The sequence below is a fragment of the Thamnophis elegans genome, chromosome 5 (assembly GCF_009769535.1).
Source record: "Thamnophis elegans isolate rThaEle1 chromosome 5, rThaEle1.pri, whole genome shotgun sequence".
NCBI lineage: Eukaryota > Metazoa > Chordata > Lepidosauria > Squamata > Colubridae > Thamnophis > Thamnophis elegans.
The window spans coordinates 26,010,959-26,029,515 of record NC_045545.1 but is presented as its reverse complement, the minus strand read 5'-3'; the positions used below and the strand labels follow the sequence as shown (position 1 = coordinate 26,029,515).

Here is an 18,557-nt window from a genome sequence, read left to right as displayed (position 1 = left end):
TCAAAGAAAAAAATTCTATTTCGCTGTTCATCTGTTGACAGGAAGCCAGAGTCCCTGTCTGGAATCACAGAGTCTAGCACAATGGGGGCAATGGAAATCCATTGCTCTTTACTAAGTGTGGATATTATTTTGTGACACTCATGGTTTTCTGTCAGTTTTTGATGGCACCCATAGCACGAGGCTTTTCACCGGGTTCTGTCACAAGCACAGCGTCTGGATGTCACAGTGGCATAGGGTTTCTTTCTCAGTGTTTTTTTAGAGCTTGCATGATTGCCCTCAAAGTGTCTTCTTAGATTTCCGTATACTGTGGAACAATTGGCAAGGAATATGGCAGACATTCATTCTGATGACATGTACCAGTCAGCTCATCAGAGCTTTGATAATCAGGGAGTACATGCTGGTGGACTCCACACAAGCCAGAATCTCCAGGTTGGAGACACAGTCTTGCCAACAAATTCCAAAGAGGGAGCAGAGAGTATGCCAGTGAAAATTTCTTTGTTGTTTGATGTAGAGTTGAGAACTCACATCCATATAGAAAGGAAGGGATACTCAAAGTTTTATAGATTTTAGCTTTGTTGTGATATGAATGTTGTGTTGATTGAGCATTCTAGTACATAGCCCTCCCCATGCCTGGTTAGCTTTACTGAACCTGGAATCAATTTTGTTGTCCAAAGACTCATCACTCACAATGATACTTCCCATGTATTTGAAGTTGCTTACATTTGTCAGTTGGGTGCTATCAACAGTGGTTCTACAGGGATGGTATTTGGCACTGGCTGGTAAAGTGCTTCAGTTTTGTTCAATCTGATTGTCAGGTTGAAAAGCATAGCAACTTCTGAGAATTTGTTCAGCATCAGCCATGGCTCACTGTATTAGTGCACCAACAGCACACAGTCATCAGCAAGGAAGGCTTCTTGAATTGCTGTATGGAGGCACTCATGTGCACATTCAAGTGGTGAAGGTCAAAGAGAAAGCCATCCATTGGATACCTGAAATGCCCATTCCTTCTAAGACAGTTATTTACCTCATTATTGCCTTTGTCTAATAAAAATCCCACTAACTCCCCAAGTCTTTGGAAAAGTTGAAATTTTTTTGTAAACAAAAAATTAGCTGGTGAAACATCCTTCAGATTGCATAAATGTAAACGATCTTTCTCCCCATTTCCCTCCAAGATCTATTAAGCAGAACAAGATGAACTGGAACAACATTTTGACTGGATTTCTACAGTTAAGTAAGTTGAAATATCTTGTCTTTGCTTCTCACTTGTAGGATGGATTCCTTTTTAAATTGCAGATGCCATAATCTGTGCAAATGTTAAAACTAGTGCTTAAGTTCAAATATATTTTATTACTTTATAATTGCACTAACAGTTAAAACAAATAAATCATACTTATTGCTGGAGTATTTACTCCTATTCCACTGCAGAAACTGTAATTAGAAGATTTGTTTGATGCATCTGTAGTGTAATTCTACCCCCTAATTACAGTATAATATCATATATGATTTCTTGTTATAGCTAATTTTCTGTATAAATGTATACTGTGGGTTAGATCCAGCTTCTTCTTTACCAACTGGACTTTTTCCTGAATATAATATAATGGTAAAGACATAATTTTGCTAATTTTTACTACCCCAAGTTCCTCAATTTTCCAGAACAGTTTTAGCAGCAGCACTCGTTTTAAGCTGAGAGTCAGTTTAATGTAATGGTTAAGACACTAGACTAGAAACCAGGAGACTATCAGTTCTAGTTCCACTTTAGGCATAAAGAATGAGTGACCTTGGGCCAGCTCTTCTGTCTAAGGCCCACAAAGGAGATAATGGCAAACCACTCCCCCCCCCAAAAAAAAGAACAACAAAAACATTGCCAAGAAAGTGGCAGGGATTAGCCCAGGCAATCACTAGGAGTCACCAGTGAGTTGAAGGTACCAAAGAAATACATACCGGTATATAAATTTTTTACAGTGGACTAGAAGTATGCAGTCCCCGAGTTAAGAATGTCCGACTGATGGATAACTTGTATTTACAAATGGAAAACTCCTTCCTCTGGATGATGAACCACTGAACCACAACATTTTCATGAACTGCTGAAGCAGCAAATTTTTAATATACAGCTGAAACGAAAAACACTATCCACCATTTTTAGGAATAGGCAATCAATTCGTATGCGTAATTTTGAGTTAAGGACAGATAGGAATGGATCTCACTCTTAACCCGGAGATTTCTGTAAGCTCTGTTTATGGCAGGTAGGATTTGCATCCTGTAGATATTAATAAAACGTTAGAATGACACATTAAGCCATTCTGAATACTTATTAGGATTATACCAGCTAATCTTACTAAAATAGTTATAGATTTAGTCTACAGATTTTAAGTTATTTAAGCCACCAATGGTAGTTTAAGAATTGCAACAGATAAGAAACTGTGTGACAATGAATGTTATTTGACTATTTGTGTGTGTGTGTACATGTGTGTGTGTGTGTGTGTGTGTAATTTTGTGTTTTTGAAACATTGTTGATATTAAAATTGTTGCAATCAAATTCTATTGATTAATGTAACATATAATATATATCAATATACCTTCTTATCAATATTCAAACTTCTTTTTTTTCTCTTTAGATTTCTTTCAAGTGGTCATTTCTCATTGCATGGTATATCAGATTCCTCCACAGAGCTTTGAAATGCCCTGTATACCAGCTAGAATGGCAGAGGATGTTCCCACTTGGCAAGATGTGCATGGTACAATTGGAGCCAATGCCACTGTATTTGTGGCTGGAGATAACGTCTTATGTTGCCATTGGAGTGATACATATATGAATTGTTTGGCACACACTGCAGAAATGGAAGCCAAAGCACTTATTTCTTCAAGAATTGTCGGTTCAACACTTCAGCAGATAGGTGTGCTTGGAAAATGTGCTTTTAATTTATACTGAGATTATTTCATATACAATGAAAATATGAGCAAAGAACATAGATAAATGAAATTGTATGCAGTAAAATAGATCATGAATAAAATAGTGACCAAACTAAAACAAATTACAATAACTTTAAAAAAAAATATTTTCAGCAACGGAATTTTGACTACTGCTTGAATGGAGTTAAAGTCAGTGTCAATGGAGAAATTGTATATTCCAGTCTTGCCTAAAGGTATTATTGAAGGGATAAATAAATATGCATAATACCGGTAGTAGTTGTATGGGATTGTCCATGAGATGGGGGAGAAGTGGGGGTTGATAAAATCTGACTTCATGACACAAACTCCACCATTTTTGTATTTGCAAAAATGATTTGATGTAATGCAGTGATATATTATAATTTAATTTGTACATTTATAGGACCCCCAATGAGAGCATGATAAATTATTTCAAGAGTTCGGGGTTACAGGGATTGGAGTTTTGGGGTGTTTTTTTTTAAATGCTTAACTTTCTATTTAGATTCAATTTGGAATCTGCAATTTTGGACTAATGAAACCACAGAAGAATTGTTTTGTATTGTGAAATTATCTACTAAGTCACCATATTTGAATGAAGATTTTACAGTTAATCTACTGCATGCATTGTAAGTATATTCAAAATCCAAGTTAAAATTTGTGAGGTTTACGAATTACAGGATTACCAGGTACCAAGCTGAAAGAGGAAAAAAGGACTGACATGGAACACAGAGTACTAAAAGCAAAATATAGCTTCTTACCTGTGTTCTGCATTTTAAGAACAGTTTTTAAAAAGTTGATTTAAGGCAAAGATTCACTGTTTTGGAGTGAATGAGATCTTGCTATCTTCAAAATAAATTTAAAGATTTCAGTAATTATTCAGTAAGCAAGCCTATTCTCCCTGTTAAATTATGATTTTAAATGTTATTACATTTCAGGAATATTGTCCATGGAACAGTTCTATTTTATAAAATTATAACACTATATTGTTTTATTTAATAGATTAAAATGTACTTATGAAAAGTTTATAGTCCAACCCTAACCCAATAAAATTATTCCTTTTTTTGGAGATTATATATTACACTAATTCATTGTATTGTGTGATGAGATCATAGTATCATGGCATTTAAGAACTCTGGAATTAGAGCTATATTCCAAACATGAAAAATAAACTGTTAACATTCCGTCCTCTCTACTCTGTTATTTTGTAAAGTGGCATGTTTATTTTTTGGCACGTGACAGGTATCTTCTATGAACACACTTCTTCAGCAATATCTTTTTAAGGCTTAAAACAGGAATAGCAATCAGAATAACAATCAATATTGTAGAGTGCTTTGTATTATCATCAGATATTTCTGTTAAAGTTGTATAATCATGCAGCCCCTTTGAAATCTTTAAAAATGTTATTTTGTATTCCACAGTCTTCTGAATAGCAAAATATTTTGTTGACATAGTTCTTAGTTTTACTGAATGGAATACAGAAATACTTACTTTATGTGGTCTGGCCTGAATATTATGTTCCCTATTGGGAATATGTATTTTTTCATTAGAAACACTATATCAAAAAGCTTTCTGCTTTAAAATTCACAGGAGGAAAAGGCACATGCATGTATCATTTGTATATTTTTTGCAGTGTTTATGTATCAAACTAAGCCATGATTGGTTTTAATCATGGCCAAGAGTCCAGGCATGCTGAACTCAGAAGACTTATTCTGGAATGTAGAGTTGGCTATTAAAATATCAAAAATTGAAAACTCACAACACTGGAGTATGCAATCTTTGTGGTTTTATTGTCTGTCTTGTTCAGAATGAGAAGAAAATTCTCTCATTTAAATAGAATGAGCTTCCATACTTGTGTTTCTTCAGATTGTCCAAGGGAATTTGGGAATACATGGCTAACTAGTTGGCCTTAATTTACATTGTATGACCTCTGTAAGATAAAAGAAACAAGCATAAATATTCAGGCACCAATCATAAGGATTCCCACAGGCATAAAAATATATTAACTTGTAAGGAATGAATAGTTTTGAGAATCCAAAATGGATTCACTTTTAAAGTCTCTCTCTCTCTCCCTCCCTCCCCCCTTCCCCTCTTCCTCCAGATTTTAACCATCATTTTTACCCCCTCCTGAAATATTGCTTTTTCCAGATTTCTAAAAGAAATTGATCCTAATGTAATATGTTTAGTTAATTTTTTGAGAGAAGTAAAATATTCATAATTGCATCTGAATTCTTTTAGGAATTTAGAGAAAAATAGCAGTCAATGGAACAATGAACACTTGCAATTAGTACAGCACAAACCTAAACCAGAGTATTCCCCTCCCTCCTACACTTCATTTACCAGAACTGTGATCCAAAAATAAGAATTTATAACTTAATTTTTTAAAGTTCCCAATATGATTTATTTTTATTTTTTAAAGTTTCCAATTACGGTATAGTTTCTCCTTGCATTGATTAGCAATGCAGTCTTAATCGCTGTGACCTCTGTTGTGAATCAGTTTTATAGTACAATAATTGTGAAGATACTTGAAAATGCAAAATAAAACATCATTGTCATTAAGTATTTGTTCTATTTTTCTTAAAAATCATTAGAATTATCATAAACTACAAATGAAAATAAAGATAGTATAGAAATGGGAAAGGAAAATGACAGGAAAGAGAAGTTTAAGGTAAAAGGAGAAAGAAAGAAACAAGAAAACTTTGATTTCCAAATTCTTTCAGCACAATAAAATATAAAATAGAATTGTACTTTTACTTTACCAATTTAGCAAGTATTAGTTATTCCTTCAACAAACTAACTTAATCAACAGAAAGCCAAAGCCAAGATTTCATTTTTTTTACTCTAATGCAAAGTCCAAAAGTGGACAAAGTCCAAAAGCTGGATGTATTCTTTTCTCTAATTAAAACAGTCAATTTTGCCCTCTCTGCTAGCGCTCATCTCTTTTTCCATCTATTATTCTATCTTGGGATTTAACATACTTTTCTATTACTGTGCATAAAGAATTCTAGCTGCAGTCAACTAAACAATAATGAAGTTCCAGATCTTTTTTCCAACTCCTTATCCAATAACCCTAAAAGAAGAACTTCAGCTTTGAATTTTATGTTAATTTTAAAGATCTTCTGTATTATGACATGGATCTGTTCCCAATATCTCTTTTCTTCAGCATAAGTCCACCAAATATGATACAATATATCTTTAAAATTATATTTCCAACATATATTTGAGACACCTTTATATATCTTTGACAAGTTACCAGGTGTTAGATGCATAATTTTGTAACAATTTTTTTTCAAATGATAATTTAGTATAATTTAAAATCATTTGTCCACATTTCCCCATTACTCAAGCATTATATTATAACCAAAATTCTTGCCCACTGAATCTTACACCATTTCACATGTTCATTTTCCAGATTCAATTTTAACAACACATGGTCATCATTAGCACACAATGTATTCTATTTCTCTACATAGTTTTTGGCTCCTTCACTGCAGTATTTTTATGCTCTAATGTAACAAGTGACTTATGTGAGACACACTTGAAGGCCCTCTTTGGATATGAATTGCTTTCATGGTCTAATTTTTCCCTAATTATTCAAGGGTGGAAACAATAACGTGCAGCATCACAAACCTTTATTCCAATGTAGTGCAAAAGAAGTTCAATTACCAATATTAAATTAGTGATATTTGATACTGAGAATGTGGAACATCACTGAATCCATATTTGGCACTTATTATTAACTATACTATAAATTAGGGCCATACATCATATAGACTATCACTTCATTTGAATGACACAGATGCTTTACCCATAGTCTAGCTGTGAGGTTGCCTGGAAGTCAGTTCTAGGTTTTCCATTGCTAACCAGAAAAAGAAGATATGGGCTTGAATTGTGCTATTTCTGTTATGGCTTGCCACATTGCTGGAACATAGAAGAAATATTTATTTTCTTTGAAATGTTAGGGAGTAAGACTGATGTGCTTTACATGTTTCTATGGAGTGTTTACATGTTGTCTCAGAATATTGGCAGTAGAATGCAAAATACAGACCGCAGAATTTATAAGCTTGGAGGAGACTGGGGATGTGACTTCCACAGGAGGAAATTATATACTGTTCAAGCCACAAATCCTTCAGATGCTTTTAACTTTTAAGAAGAATATTCTGGGACATTTATCTTGGTCTTCCTCCATGTAGTTCTATCATAACCATTCTTATGAAAAAAAATGTCTCATTTAGCATAGATTGCATTGCAGAAAATGTTTGCTTCTGAATTGATCTTATGTGTTTTACCTGCCTATGCTGGCGCGCGGGCTGGCACTTTTTTTAAATGTCGGACATAGGGGCAGGGCTTTTGGATATAGCAGCAGGCCAGGGCTTTTGGACATAGCGGCAGGGCAGCTTTTGCCTCTAGCGCTGGGGCGGCAGGGTGCTTTTGGTTCCATCCAGCATTGATTCTTTGAGGCTTTCCATAGGTCCTCTCTGCTTTTAAAGTCTTTTGTTGGTCTAAGGAAGTTTTACCTCTAAGTTCACCCCGGACACAGCGCCGGGGTGTCCAAAAGCCTCTATGGTGGACATAGCGCTGGAGCAGCCAAAAGCCTCTTTCTTAACAGCGGCCAAAAGCCGCTTTCTTTCTTTTTGCCTCACCAGCCATAAACCTCATCGCACGTCACTGGATCTTAATATATTAAATTCAGCTTGGCATGTTAAAACTTTGAATCGAAATTCAGAGGCAGAGGAAGCTCTCATTTTGTGAAATGTGGTCACCTTTCTCCTTCAGAAGGGGAGAAAGGAAATGAAAAGAAAATAAGTGATTGTTATTATCTGCACCATTTGAGCAACCCTATTTAAAGATTGATTGTCCCTAGAATAAAAAGAATAGAACAGTGGGGTTCTTGGTGCTCTCCGAGCCTGAATGTTTTCTTGCAGACATTTCATTACCAAACTAGGTAACATCATCATATCAACCATAGTTTGGCAATGAAACGTCTGCAAGAAAACAACCAGCTCTGACTGCACCAAGGACACCACAATTCTACCCTGAACTACAAATATTCTTTTCTATCAAGAATAGAACCGTTGTCTAAAAACTAAGAGAAGATAGTAACCATAGAGAGCATCCATGCCAACTGACAATTCTCCTACATAGTATTTATAATATTTGTTGAATTATTCATTGTTGCAGACAAGGAAATGATCAACTGCCTTGGCCTTGCCCTTTTGCTAAACTTATTCATTGCTTAATTTATGTGGGTGCTTAGTTTATTACTTTGACAATCTGCCACAAGGGCTAAGGTGTTTTGTTAGTTACTGCTTCTGTTCACACTGACAATGTTGTTGCCAAGGGCTAATTTGGTCTATTTATTACACTTCATCTAGTACCTTCCATTTTTGATGCCAGAAGTTAATATATATTCAAAAATGTTTGTTTCATCTGAGACGTTTTCTAAAAACTTCTAAAAAAAAACAAAATTATTTAGAGATGCCAGCCAAAGAAGATATTTTGAACTAATTTTTTTAAAGGAAGGAAAACAAAATGGTATACTGTCAAATTAAAAAAAACCCAGACTTTCCATAATCTAGTCCAAATAATGAACTCAGAAGAGTTTGAATTCTTTTTTTTTTGTAAATTTTTATTTTATTTTATTCAGAACATTAAAATACAAACTCCTAAAAAGAAAGAAAATACAAAACAAAGCAAAACTAGACAAGATAAAAAATAGATGTGATTAAAAAAATCATACACACAGATCTCATACATATTGATTCAAAAGAGTTTGAAATGAGAAAAGCATATTATATAATTACTTAATAAACTACAGTGTTAGATTTAACACCATGAAGATAACATAAGAATATTTGAGGGATATTAATTTTGATGTTTTAGTGTAATTTTATATTTTGATGGATATAATTTTGAAGAAAAAGCTGAAAAGAGGCATAGCCTTTTAAAAAGCAACAGATGCAATTTTATATTTCTCTTTGCAAGCCTTTTTCCTTGCCTTGTTGCATATTCTGTTGACATTCTATTGGTATTATATCTGTACAGACTAAAAAAAAATTCATCAAGAAAATTATACCTTTTCATTCTGAAAAGATTTCAATAGTATTCCAAGGTGAATAGATCTAATATTATACCAAAATATTATACAAAGGCAACTGTGAATTTCAGATCCTTCCATTTGTTCCTTCCATTCTTTACCTTTCCCTGGAATTCATTTTCCAAACAGTATGAACGTGTTTTAACTTACTTACATTAAAAAAACAAAACAAAATTGTAATGTACGTTTTGGAGTGCCTGCTCCAAAGGCATGATTTTATGGTTTCAGTCTTTAAAAAGTGTTTCATTCACTCCAGATTTGGTTCTTTAAAGCATCAAACAAACACCTTTTTTTTTTTTTGCAGAAAAATAATTTCTCCTTTCCTATAGGATTTTTAAAAAAATATTATATAAAATTTTGTAGTTTTCAAACTTTGCTGTGTAATGGGGGAATTCATCCAGAAAATTCAACCATATGAAGTTTTCCTTTAATACACAATAATATTTTGCAGGAATTTTTGTTTGTGCAAAGTTTGCCCAAATAATTGCCACACGGTGGTTATACTTCTTGGATTTTTTTGAGTTTTTCTACACAAGTGAGTAATAGCAGTACTGGATTTCATAAACTCCACATTTACACAACAACACAATATGTCATCCTCCAACCATGTCTGCTCTATAGTTGAGGTTTCTATCTTCTTACTTCTGTCTTGTGGTTTTTCCTTGTAAAACAATTCAACTTCTGGCCATCTCCAAATTCTTTTCCCTTTGTTAAATGGGGACATTTAAAAATCAGATGTAAAAAAACACTGAAGTAGATTCAGAATTAGGTTTTCTCTCCCCGAGTCAAGTTTTATAATTATAGAGAGTTTGTGTTGCCTTTGGATGGTTGGTGGGAATTTTAGCGGGAAGAAGAACCACTAAGGTTTGTCATTGCCCCCCTTTGTGGAGATGCCTGGGCACTCTGCCTCCTTTCTTGTTTCTCAAATCTTTTTCCAAAAGGAAGGGTTTTTTTTGCAAATGTGTAGCTGGCCTGCAAGCAAGCATATTTACCCCTTACAGGACAAGACAGGGAGTTCCATAGACTGATCAGTTTGGGACCAGTGAAGATTTCATATTGTGAACATTTTCTTCTATCTTAAATAAAATAGATGAAATGGATAAAAATGGGATAGTTGCAATGGTACAGGTATACCATCATTCAAATGTTTGTTTTCCATCTGCCACAGGAATCGCTTGATAGTGCTTATAGATATTGATGTAGAAATGAATTTTAATAATATAATTATATAAAATGGCTGCACATTTTTATCATGCCTTTGTATAAGTAAAAATGCTTTGTGGCATTTACAACACAGGTTTTTTTTTTCCATTTCTTGCATAACAAAAATAATGCAAGCAATTTCCAGAATTTCTAATAAAGTCCTCTGTATGATCTAGTAAAAGAAATAACAAGTAAATGTCTGATTTTATTTTATTTTCAGAACAGATACATCACTGGAAAATGCTTCCACAAATTTATTAAAGGAAAATTCTACAGTCATTCACTGTAATACTCTAAAATCCCAAAAATATGAATGTCAGGTATCTTCAATAAAACTGAATCATATTTACATTATATGGCTGAAGATCACTAATGGAAATATATTACTGCAGTCACCATTGATGTCAGTCAAGCCTATAGATATTGGTAAGTTTTGATCTATTAGCAAAAACATCAAGCATGCTTGCAAAGCTCTGACAGACTGAGCCAGAATTATTTTTGAAATTCCACAGTAATGAATACAATCTTGGTTTATAGGTATAGATATTATATCATGGCTAAGTCATTCTAAAGGGTAGATTCTCTCAGAACTATGAAGTAATGGGAAAGGCAGCACATAAATCTTTATGTTAAAATCTTTTTTTTGCGTTCCAACATGCTTTAATGAGAAGCAAAACAGTCATTCTGTTTAGTGATACTAGTCCTGCATGAATTCCCTAAAATGTTGAATTAGTATTATTCGTTATAAATCTAGCATTCATTGAATATTGTGATTTATATTTTGACATTTCATAATTCTGACAGACTTAATATAAGTAAATTTTAATTATTTAAATTCATAGTATGTTATAAATAAAATTGCATTTTATATTATATTCAAGGAAGAATATATTATTTTTCATAATCCATGATGTGTCACAAAACACATAAATGAGTCTGAAGACTTGACAAGTCAAAGACACCAGTCCTTTATAATAAAACAATATATTTTCTACTACCTTCTCTTATTAGTATCTTATGATTATATTACTTTGTTGTTTGTATATACACTGAAAACTTATGCACTGGAGACAAATTCCTTGTGTGTCCAATCACAGTTGACCAATAAAATATTCTATTCTATTATAGGGTACCCTTAGTTCAGTGGTGGGTTTCAAAATTTTTTAGAACCTCTTCTGTAGGTGTGGCCTGCTTTGTGGGAGTGACTTGCTGGCCATTTGACCAGGTGGGAGTGGCTTGCTGACCATGTGACTGGGTGGGCGTGGCCAACTTGTAAAATGTGGTGAAACTCACTTAACAATGCTCTTGCTTAGCAATCAAAATGTTGGCTCAGAAACGCTGGTATTTGAAGCACGCAAGTCTTAAAGCTGTCAAGTTACAAGACCCTTGTACTCCTAACCATTTAGAAAAAAACACCTCAGGGGTGTTCAAACTTGAGAGCTTTAAGACTTGTGCACTTCAACTCCCAGAATTCCTCCTCTCGTTCTTCATCTTGATGATGTGTGGACAGGCGGGGGGAGGGAGCTGGAACCAGTTCTAAATGGCACTATAGATTTGTGGAACCTCTTCTATAGAAGAGGTTAGAACTGGCAGGAAGCTACCCCTGCCTTAGTTATACTGCAACTACAACTCCCGGAACTGTTTGTTAGCAATTGTGGAAATTGTAGTTTCAACATATCTTAATGGAATAAATATGGGGAAGTTGATCTGCATTCCTATGAAAAAAATGATGTTTTAAAACATACAATTTCACTATGTAATGCTTTATTCCAAGTGTGAACAGGAAAAATGGGGGGGGGACTTTGAGGAGATGCTGACATTCTGAAAGGTTACATTTTAGTAGCTATGTTAGTATAATGCTTGTTTCATTAAAATGTAATTTAGTTTTTTAAATTTTACCTCTATATTATTAAATCAGTGCTTTATATAATCAGATGATGCTTGCATTTAATCTTTCGATACTTTCTGGCTTAATAAGTAGCTGCTTCAAAATTACTCATTGTTTGAACTATTTTGTATTTTATTATAATCAAAAATAGATAGACAATGTTTCTTTATTATATTAGTTTAGTAAATTATTATAAATGTTTTAGAATGAGTGTTTTATATTAGTTATAATATAGTTTAATATTTGGCAAACATGATGGAATTACAGGAATTACACAATGTTTCTGTAAATCATGTTATTCAATAGTCAATATTTTAAATCTTCTACTTAGAAGAATTAAAATAGAATTTGTTATAATTCAGTTACATCACTTCAAATGATGCAAGGTTTGGATCTATTTTTAAAAACATGGATTAAGATAACTTTGTTGTGGAATGGAATTGCGAAAGTGAGTTTTGTGATGTTAACTTCTACTTTTAAACTCACTCTTCCAAGGCACAGAATTTCTAGTGGTAGTTAGTTTTTAAAAATAAGTCACATGAAGTGAGATTCTTTCTTTAATACAAGATGTAGATTTGCCCTTGTGTACATTTTTTCAAACAGTAGCTCAGGAATGTTCATATTATAAATCAGTGTGTACTGAATTACTAGAAATTATATATTACATTAGTTATTGTACATCATTTAACTCGTTTTACAAATACCTTGAATAATTTGTAAATGACTAAATATTTTAATAACATGAATAATGTTTGAATTATGTCAGTTGTATTTTCATATTGTTTGAATTATATTGCTTTAGTATGCTTATTTTCAAAGCAGGATTCTTCAAATAAAGAAATGTAGTTATAGATAAAATTGTAAAATTCAAGAACAGTGATAAAAGTTTAATATTCAAATCAGTAGTACAGAATTATACATCATTTTCTCATAACAGTGATTCAGATAAAATATATATTATATAAATATAATGTATGGAAAATAAATGAAATTATTATAATAAACAGACCAACTAAAGGTACAATGAGATGTATCATACAATATTTAATATTGTAACTTCTTAAATACTATCAAATTCCATGATTACTTATAAAATAATCTGTATATTGCTTGATACTTGATCTTCAATATCTATATTCTGATTTCAACCTAGCCAGGTGGTATTTTTAGGGTCAGCATTAATATAAGGGCATATTGTTAAACTTTACATCCCATTGAATTAGAAAAACAGTCATTTATTTGTATTATTTATCTTTTTTTAAAAAAAAATTACCAACTTTTGTTCTTTTTCTACCAAATCTATTGTCTGGTATGGGAAATCTTCCTTCCAAGCTTAGATATAGTAAATAATATGAGAATTTTAATTATTACTTTGCTTCTTTTGGCTATTGAACAAACTCCAGCCAAAACTGTTTCAGACCACAACCACAATTCACTGAGGCATATTATATGTTGAAATTGTTTTGTTTAAGTGGAATGTTCTTTCTTGCTTAAGATAAAATTGATTGAAAAAAAATGCTCTAGATATTAACTGTGTTATTTAAAAATATTTGAACTTATGCGAATAAAATATTTGTATACACATATAGAGATGATCAAATTAAAACAAACATTTTAGCAAGTTTCAAATATTACTTTAAATCGAAGTGTTTAATGCATATTGTTTATCATACTATTTTGCAGTAAAACCTGACCCTCCATTATGTCTGCATGTTGAAATGGCAGATACAGGACAAATAAAAATCTCTTGGTCTCAGCCAGCATCTAAATCCAATTTATTTCTATACGAAGTGAAATGTTTTACAAACTCAACTAAAAGTTTTCAACAGGTGAGACAAATTCGTTATTCTGAGTCTCTTATAAAATAGGTTTAAGAGTTACTGTAAATTTGGTAAGCTTAATTTAAAATTAAACAATCCTACATTTCTTAGAAACTGAAAAATGAACTATGTAATAAAAATGGTTATTTAGTACATGGAGAATAACACATAGTTTTCTTGAACCTTTGAATTTACATTTGGGAGCAGCAAGATAGAATAAACAGGAAATACATGTTGTCAGATCACTACACAAACCACGTGTTTTAGATATTTGTAGCCGGCTTCCATTATGTTTTCATTATAATGGTTTGTACTAGATACCTGTGCATTGAAATAATTAAAATCAACAAACCTAATACTTCAAAATAAAAGGAATTTAATTATGTTTCACTTTCATTGGATTATACATGTAGTCCTTGATTTACAACAGTTCATTTAGTGATCGTTCAAAGTTACAGCAGCACTGAAAAAAGTGACTTATGACAATTTTTCACACTTCTGACCATTACAGTACCCTTATGGTCATATGATTTACATTTGGATGCTTGCCAGCTGGTTCATATTTATGATGGTTGCAGTATCCTTGTATCATATAATCACCTTTTGCAACCTTCTGACAAGCAAAGAAAATGGGGAAGCCAGATTCACTTAACAACCATGTTAGTAATTTAACAACTTCAGTGATTCGCTTAACAAATGTGACAAGAAAAGTCATAAAATGGAGCAAAACTCATTTACCAAATTTCTCACTTAACAACATAAATTTTGGGCTCAATTGTGGGTCATAAGTGGAGGACTACCTGCATTTCATTAGCTCACAATGCAAGCACTAAAGCATACTTTTAAGTGAGATGCAATGGGATTACAATCTACTCTCCCAATTGCGCGCACAAAATACTACTCCTTAGATGTAGTTTAAACCTGTTTGAGATTTGGCATAGAATTGTCTAGGAAGCAAGTTTTATGTGCATATGTGAAAGGTTGCACAACAGAGGTGGTATTCAGCAGGTTCTTACCAGTTCTGGAGAACTGGTAGTGGAAATTTTGAGTAGTTTGGAGAACTGGTAAATACCACTTGACTGGCCCCGCCCCCATCTATTCTCTGCCTCCCGGGTCCCAGCTGATCAGGAGGAAATGGGGATTTTGCTGGAGTAGGGTGGGAATGGAGATTTTACAGTATTCTCTTGCCACGCCCACCAATCCACTCCTACAGAACCGGTAGTAAAAAATTTTTTGAATCCCACCACTGTTGCACAATCCTCTCTATTTTCATTTTGTATTACTGAATGCATTTTCTATGAACCAAATTGGAAGGGGACAATATCCCCATGAAGTGTACATATGTAACTTTTGCATTCTGGATACATAAACATCAGGTGTTAAAAGCAAGAAATAAACCCTTTTTTTTGTTTTTTATTAGCTTCATTTTATCATCTCTGATTTTATTTTATTTTTAAGTTAATTCAGTGAAAGAATGGCATTATTCTTATTATATTATTTTTTAAAAAACAATTTAATAGGTGGCTGAAATTACCATGGGAACATCGCTGACCATAAATAATGAATTACTCGCATCTTCATATATAATTCAGGTTCGGTGCAAGAACCATAAGGAATTAGGTCTTTGGAGTGATTGGAGCTCACCTTTTATCATGGATCTACAAGGTACATTCACATTAAAATGTTATTAATCCAGAATATTAGTTAATTTTTTAACTGCTTTGAAAAATATAAAGCCACTTGTGTGTGTGTGTGTGTGTTATACAATTTGAAGTACTTATAGTAAAAACAAAAGTTTAGGTTCAAATTTGCCACGATACAGGCAATTTTATGCATGGAATTATAGTCCATAGTATTTGAAATCAGAGTATCTTTCTTGTAAAAATACTATGGACTATGATTCAAATGAACTGTCAATGTAGTCTTAATTTGGATAAATAGAGATTTTATTCTAAATAGTTGAAATATTTAAAATAAATTTGTATTGTATAATTTTGAAAATAGTAATAAGTTTGGGGTATTGTCTTTTATAACAAAGGAGGAAGAGAATATGTGATTCAGGGATGTCCAACCCATAGCCCATGGCCTTCATGTGACCCCACAACTTTAAACATTATTATGTGATTTTATTTACATCAACTATATTATATATTTTGTATGTGGCCCAAGATAATTCCTCTTCATTCAGTGCAGCCCAGGCAAGCCAAAAGCTTGGATGCTCATGATCTAATCTGAGGGAGGAGTGGCTTTTTATTGTGTTGAAATGTGAAACTGATTAATGAGGAAATAATTATAAAGTAGATTACAAAGTAATTAAAAAAGTTAGATGGGAAACGAGTTGTTAAAAATCCCAACATTTGTGGTTGTTTTTATAAAGAATAATGTTATAAGAAATATTTAAAATACTATAATGTTTGTTTCTTTTGTTTGTAATAGATGTCATGTATTTCCCTTCTAAACTCCTAGCAAGTGTTGGAACAAACGTTTCTTTATATTGTGTTTATAAAACCAAAGACAAAATGATCTCATCAAAGAAGATAGTGTGGTGGTTGAATTTAGCAAAAGAAATCTCAAGTAGCCAGTACACTTATGTGAATGACTACACTAGCAAAGTTACACTTACCAACTTGCCTGCAATGAAGCCTGGAGGAAAATTTCTTTTTAATGCTTTATACTGTTGTAATGAAAATAAGGAATGTAATCATCGTTATGCTGAACTATACATAATAGGTAATATATCAGATTGTTTCTACAAATATAAATGTTAATGACCCCTTATTCTTTGTTCGCATATTCACTAATGCTGTCTTTCAAATAGATGCTAATATCAATATCACATGTGAAACTTATGGCAACTTACAAAAAATGACCTGTTCCTGGTCCATCAACCCAGATCCAATACTTTTGGAAAGTACTTTGCTGTTAAGATACTACAGGTATACGTTCATTTCAATATAGTATTTTTGAAAAGCTATTTCTTTCAGAGCTTAAGTTAGTACAAGGTTGAGGAAAATCTTATACAGTGATACGGAACTGTTCATTGAAAGAAAGGTTGGATATGATTTAAGTGGGAAAAATTGAATTCTGTGCCCTTTCAAAAAGACTTTTCAAATCTGATAGTCTGAGGTGAGTTCAACTCTCAAAATTTCAGAGAACATGGTTAAACATAATTTAGAATTATCTTGGAATTACAGCATCACTAATTCTAATTGAAGCTTGGGCTAGAAATTGTAGCTTTGACATTCTTTATTATATTCCCTCATCACTTACAGTATTGTAAGCTTAATAGCAGTTTGAGAGCGAATATATGATGCACACATTAAGTTCCCAAATTTTGATTTTTAAACAGCAGAGGTAGAGATATTTTGTGACCCTTTTGATTTTGAAATTCAGCCCTATAAATACCAACATACATTACAATTTTTATTCATGATACTGCTTCTTGCACTCTGGCCATAATCCTTGATGTAATAGTGCTGATTTTGTTGACTTTCTAGAGTAAGGTGACCAGATGTCCCGCTTTTGGCAGGACAGTCCTGATTTTTAACAATTTGTCCTGCATCCCGCGGTGTTTTTAAAAAGTCCTGATTTTTTTAAATTTTTAATCAAGAACAACTCCCCCCCCCCCAGTCAATGGTGTCCCACTTTACCAATGTTAAAATCTGGTCACCTTATTCTAGAGGTGAAAGATATTAAAAAGTATTCAATTTAATAAATTACTAATTGGATTGCAACCATCCACTGCTGACATGTTCCTCCTATCAAGATAATTCATTGCATCTTGGGACATGTCCATATAGTTTCCATGCAATTAAAGATGTGTTTTGCCATTACCTCCTGCAGTATTTTTTTAAATATACCAATCTTGCTGTACCATTGATATTCCATGTAGGTCAAACCAGACCCAATCTTGCATAGGTATTGAACCAACAGCAGGTCAACTAGGTGCTACCATTTGCTGAGACAGTACTTTCCTTTGGGCCAACAAAATGGCACCATCAAGATATTATAAAATTATTACAAGCTCCATATTAACTTTTTGGTCAAATGGTGATCAACTGTACTTAATCTTATGGAACTTATCCTACTACCCATTTGCAGTTCTCTTTGTTCCTTTGGAGTCACATATTGGCTTTAGTGAAAGCAGTGCCTCGTCAACTTGTATGTAATGGATATGATTCTGTAAACTTTATAAAGTTCTCCACAGATCTTTGTGCAAATATATAACTCATATGTAAATTTAATGTATGGATATCAGTTTAAAGAACTATCACTTTTTAAAATGACCAGTTTACCAGTTTGGGTTACGAGTTTAATTGTCTGGGGTATGAATTAAGCTACCAAATTTTGTGTTACTTGCAGATTTGATAACCCTAGCTTTATTAATTCAATTCAGTCATGAACATAGTTTGCCAAGATTATTCTTTGGGCTTAGGTTACTTAATCCAACTTTTCTAGGGGAACATAATCTATTTAAAAATGTAACATACTGTAGTACCCAATGTCCTTGGATCCTCAAGTCTTCCTCTTATACAAAACCTGTCCTTTCTGAAAAATAGTGTTTATTTGTATTTATTTATTAGGAAATGTATTTTTTAACATTTTATGTTGTAAGCCACCCAGT

The 18,557-nt window shown here is 32.9% G+C and overlaps 1 protein-coding gene across 1 annotated transcript in view; it reads left to right on the top strand.

Moving 5' to 3' along the window:
- Positions 1-327: 327 nt before the first annotated feature.
- LEPR (leptin receptor) overlaps positions 328-18,557 on the top strand; it is a 46,369-nt gene continuing 28,139 nt past the window's right edge. Inside the window, exons 1-8 of the mRNA XM_032217812.1 lie at positions 328-475; positions 2,616-2,894; positions 3,431-3,554; positions 10,446-10,651; positions 13,797-13,942; positions 15,454-15,598; positions 16,370-16,663; positions 16,752-16,869. Of these exons, the coding sequence (XP_032073703.1) occupies positions 328-475; positions 2,616-2,894; positions 3,431-3,554; positions 10,446-10,651; positions 13,797-13,942; positions 15,454-15,598; positions 16,370-16,663; positions 16,752-16,869 (1,460 nt within the window). The remainder of the gene's footprint in view (positions 476-2,615; positions 2,895-3,430; positions 3,555-10,445; positions 10,652-13,796; positions 13,943-15,453; positions 15,599-16,369; positions 16,664-16,751; positions 16,870-18,557) is intronic.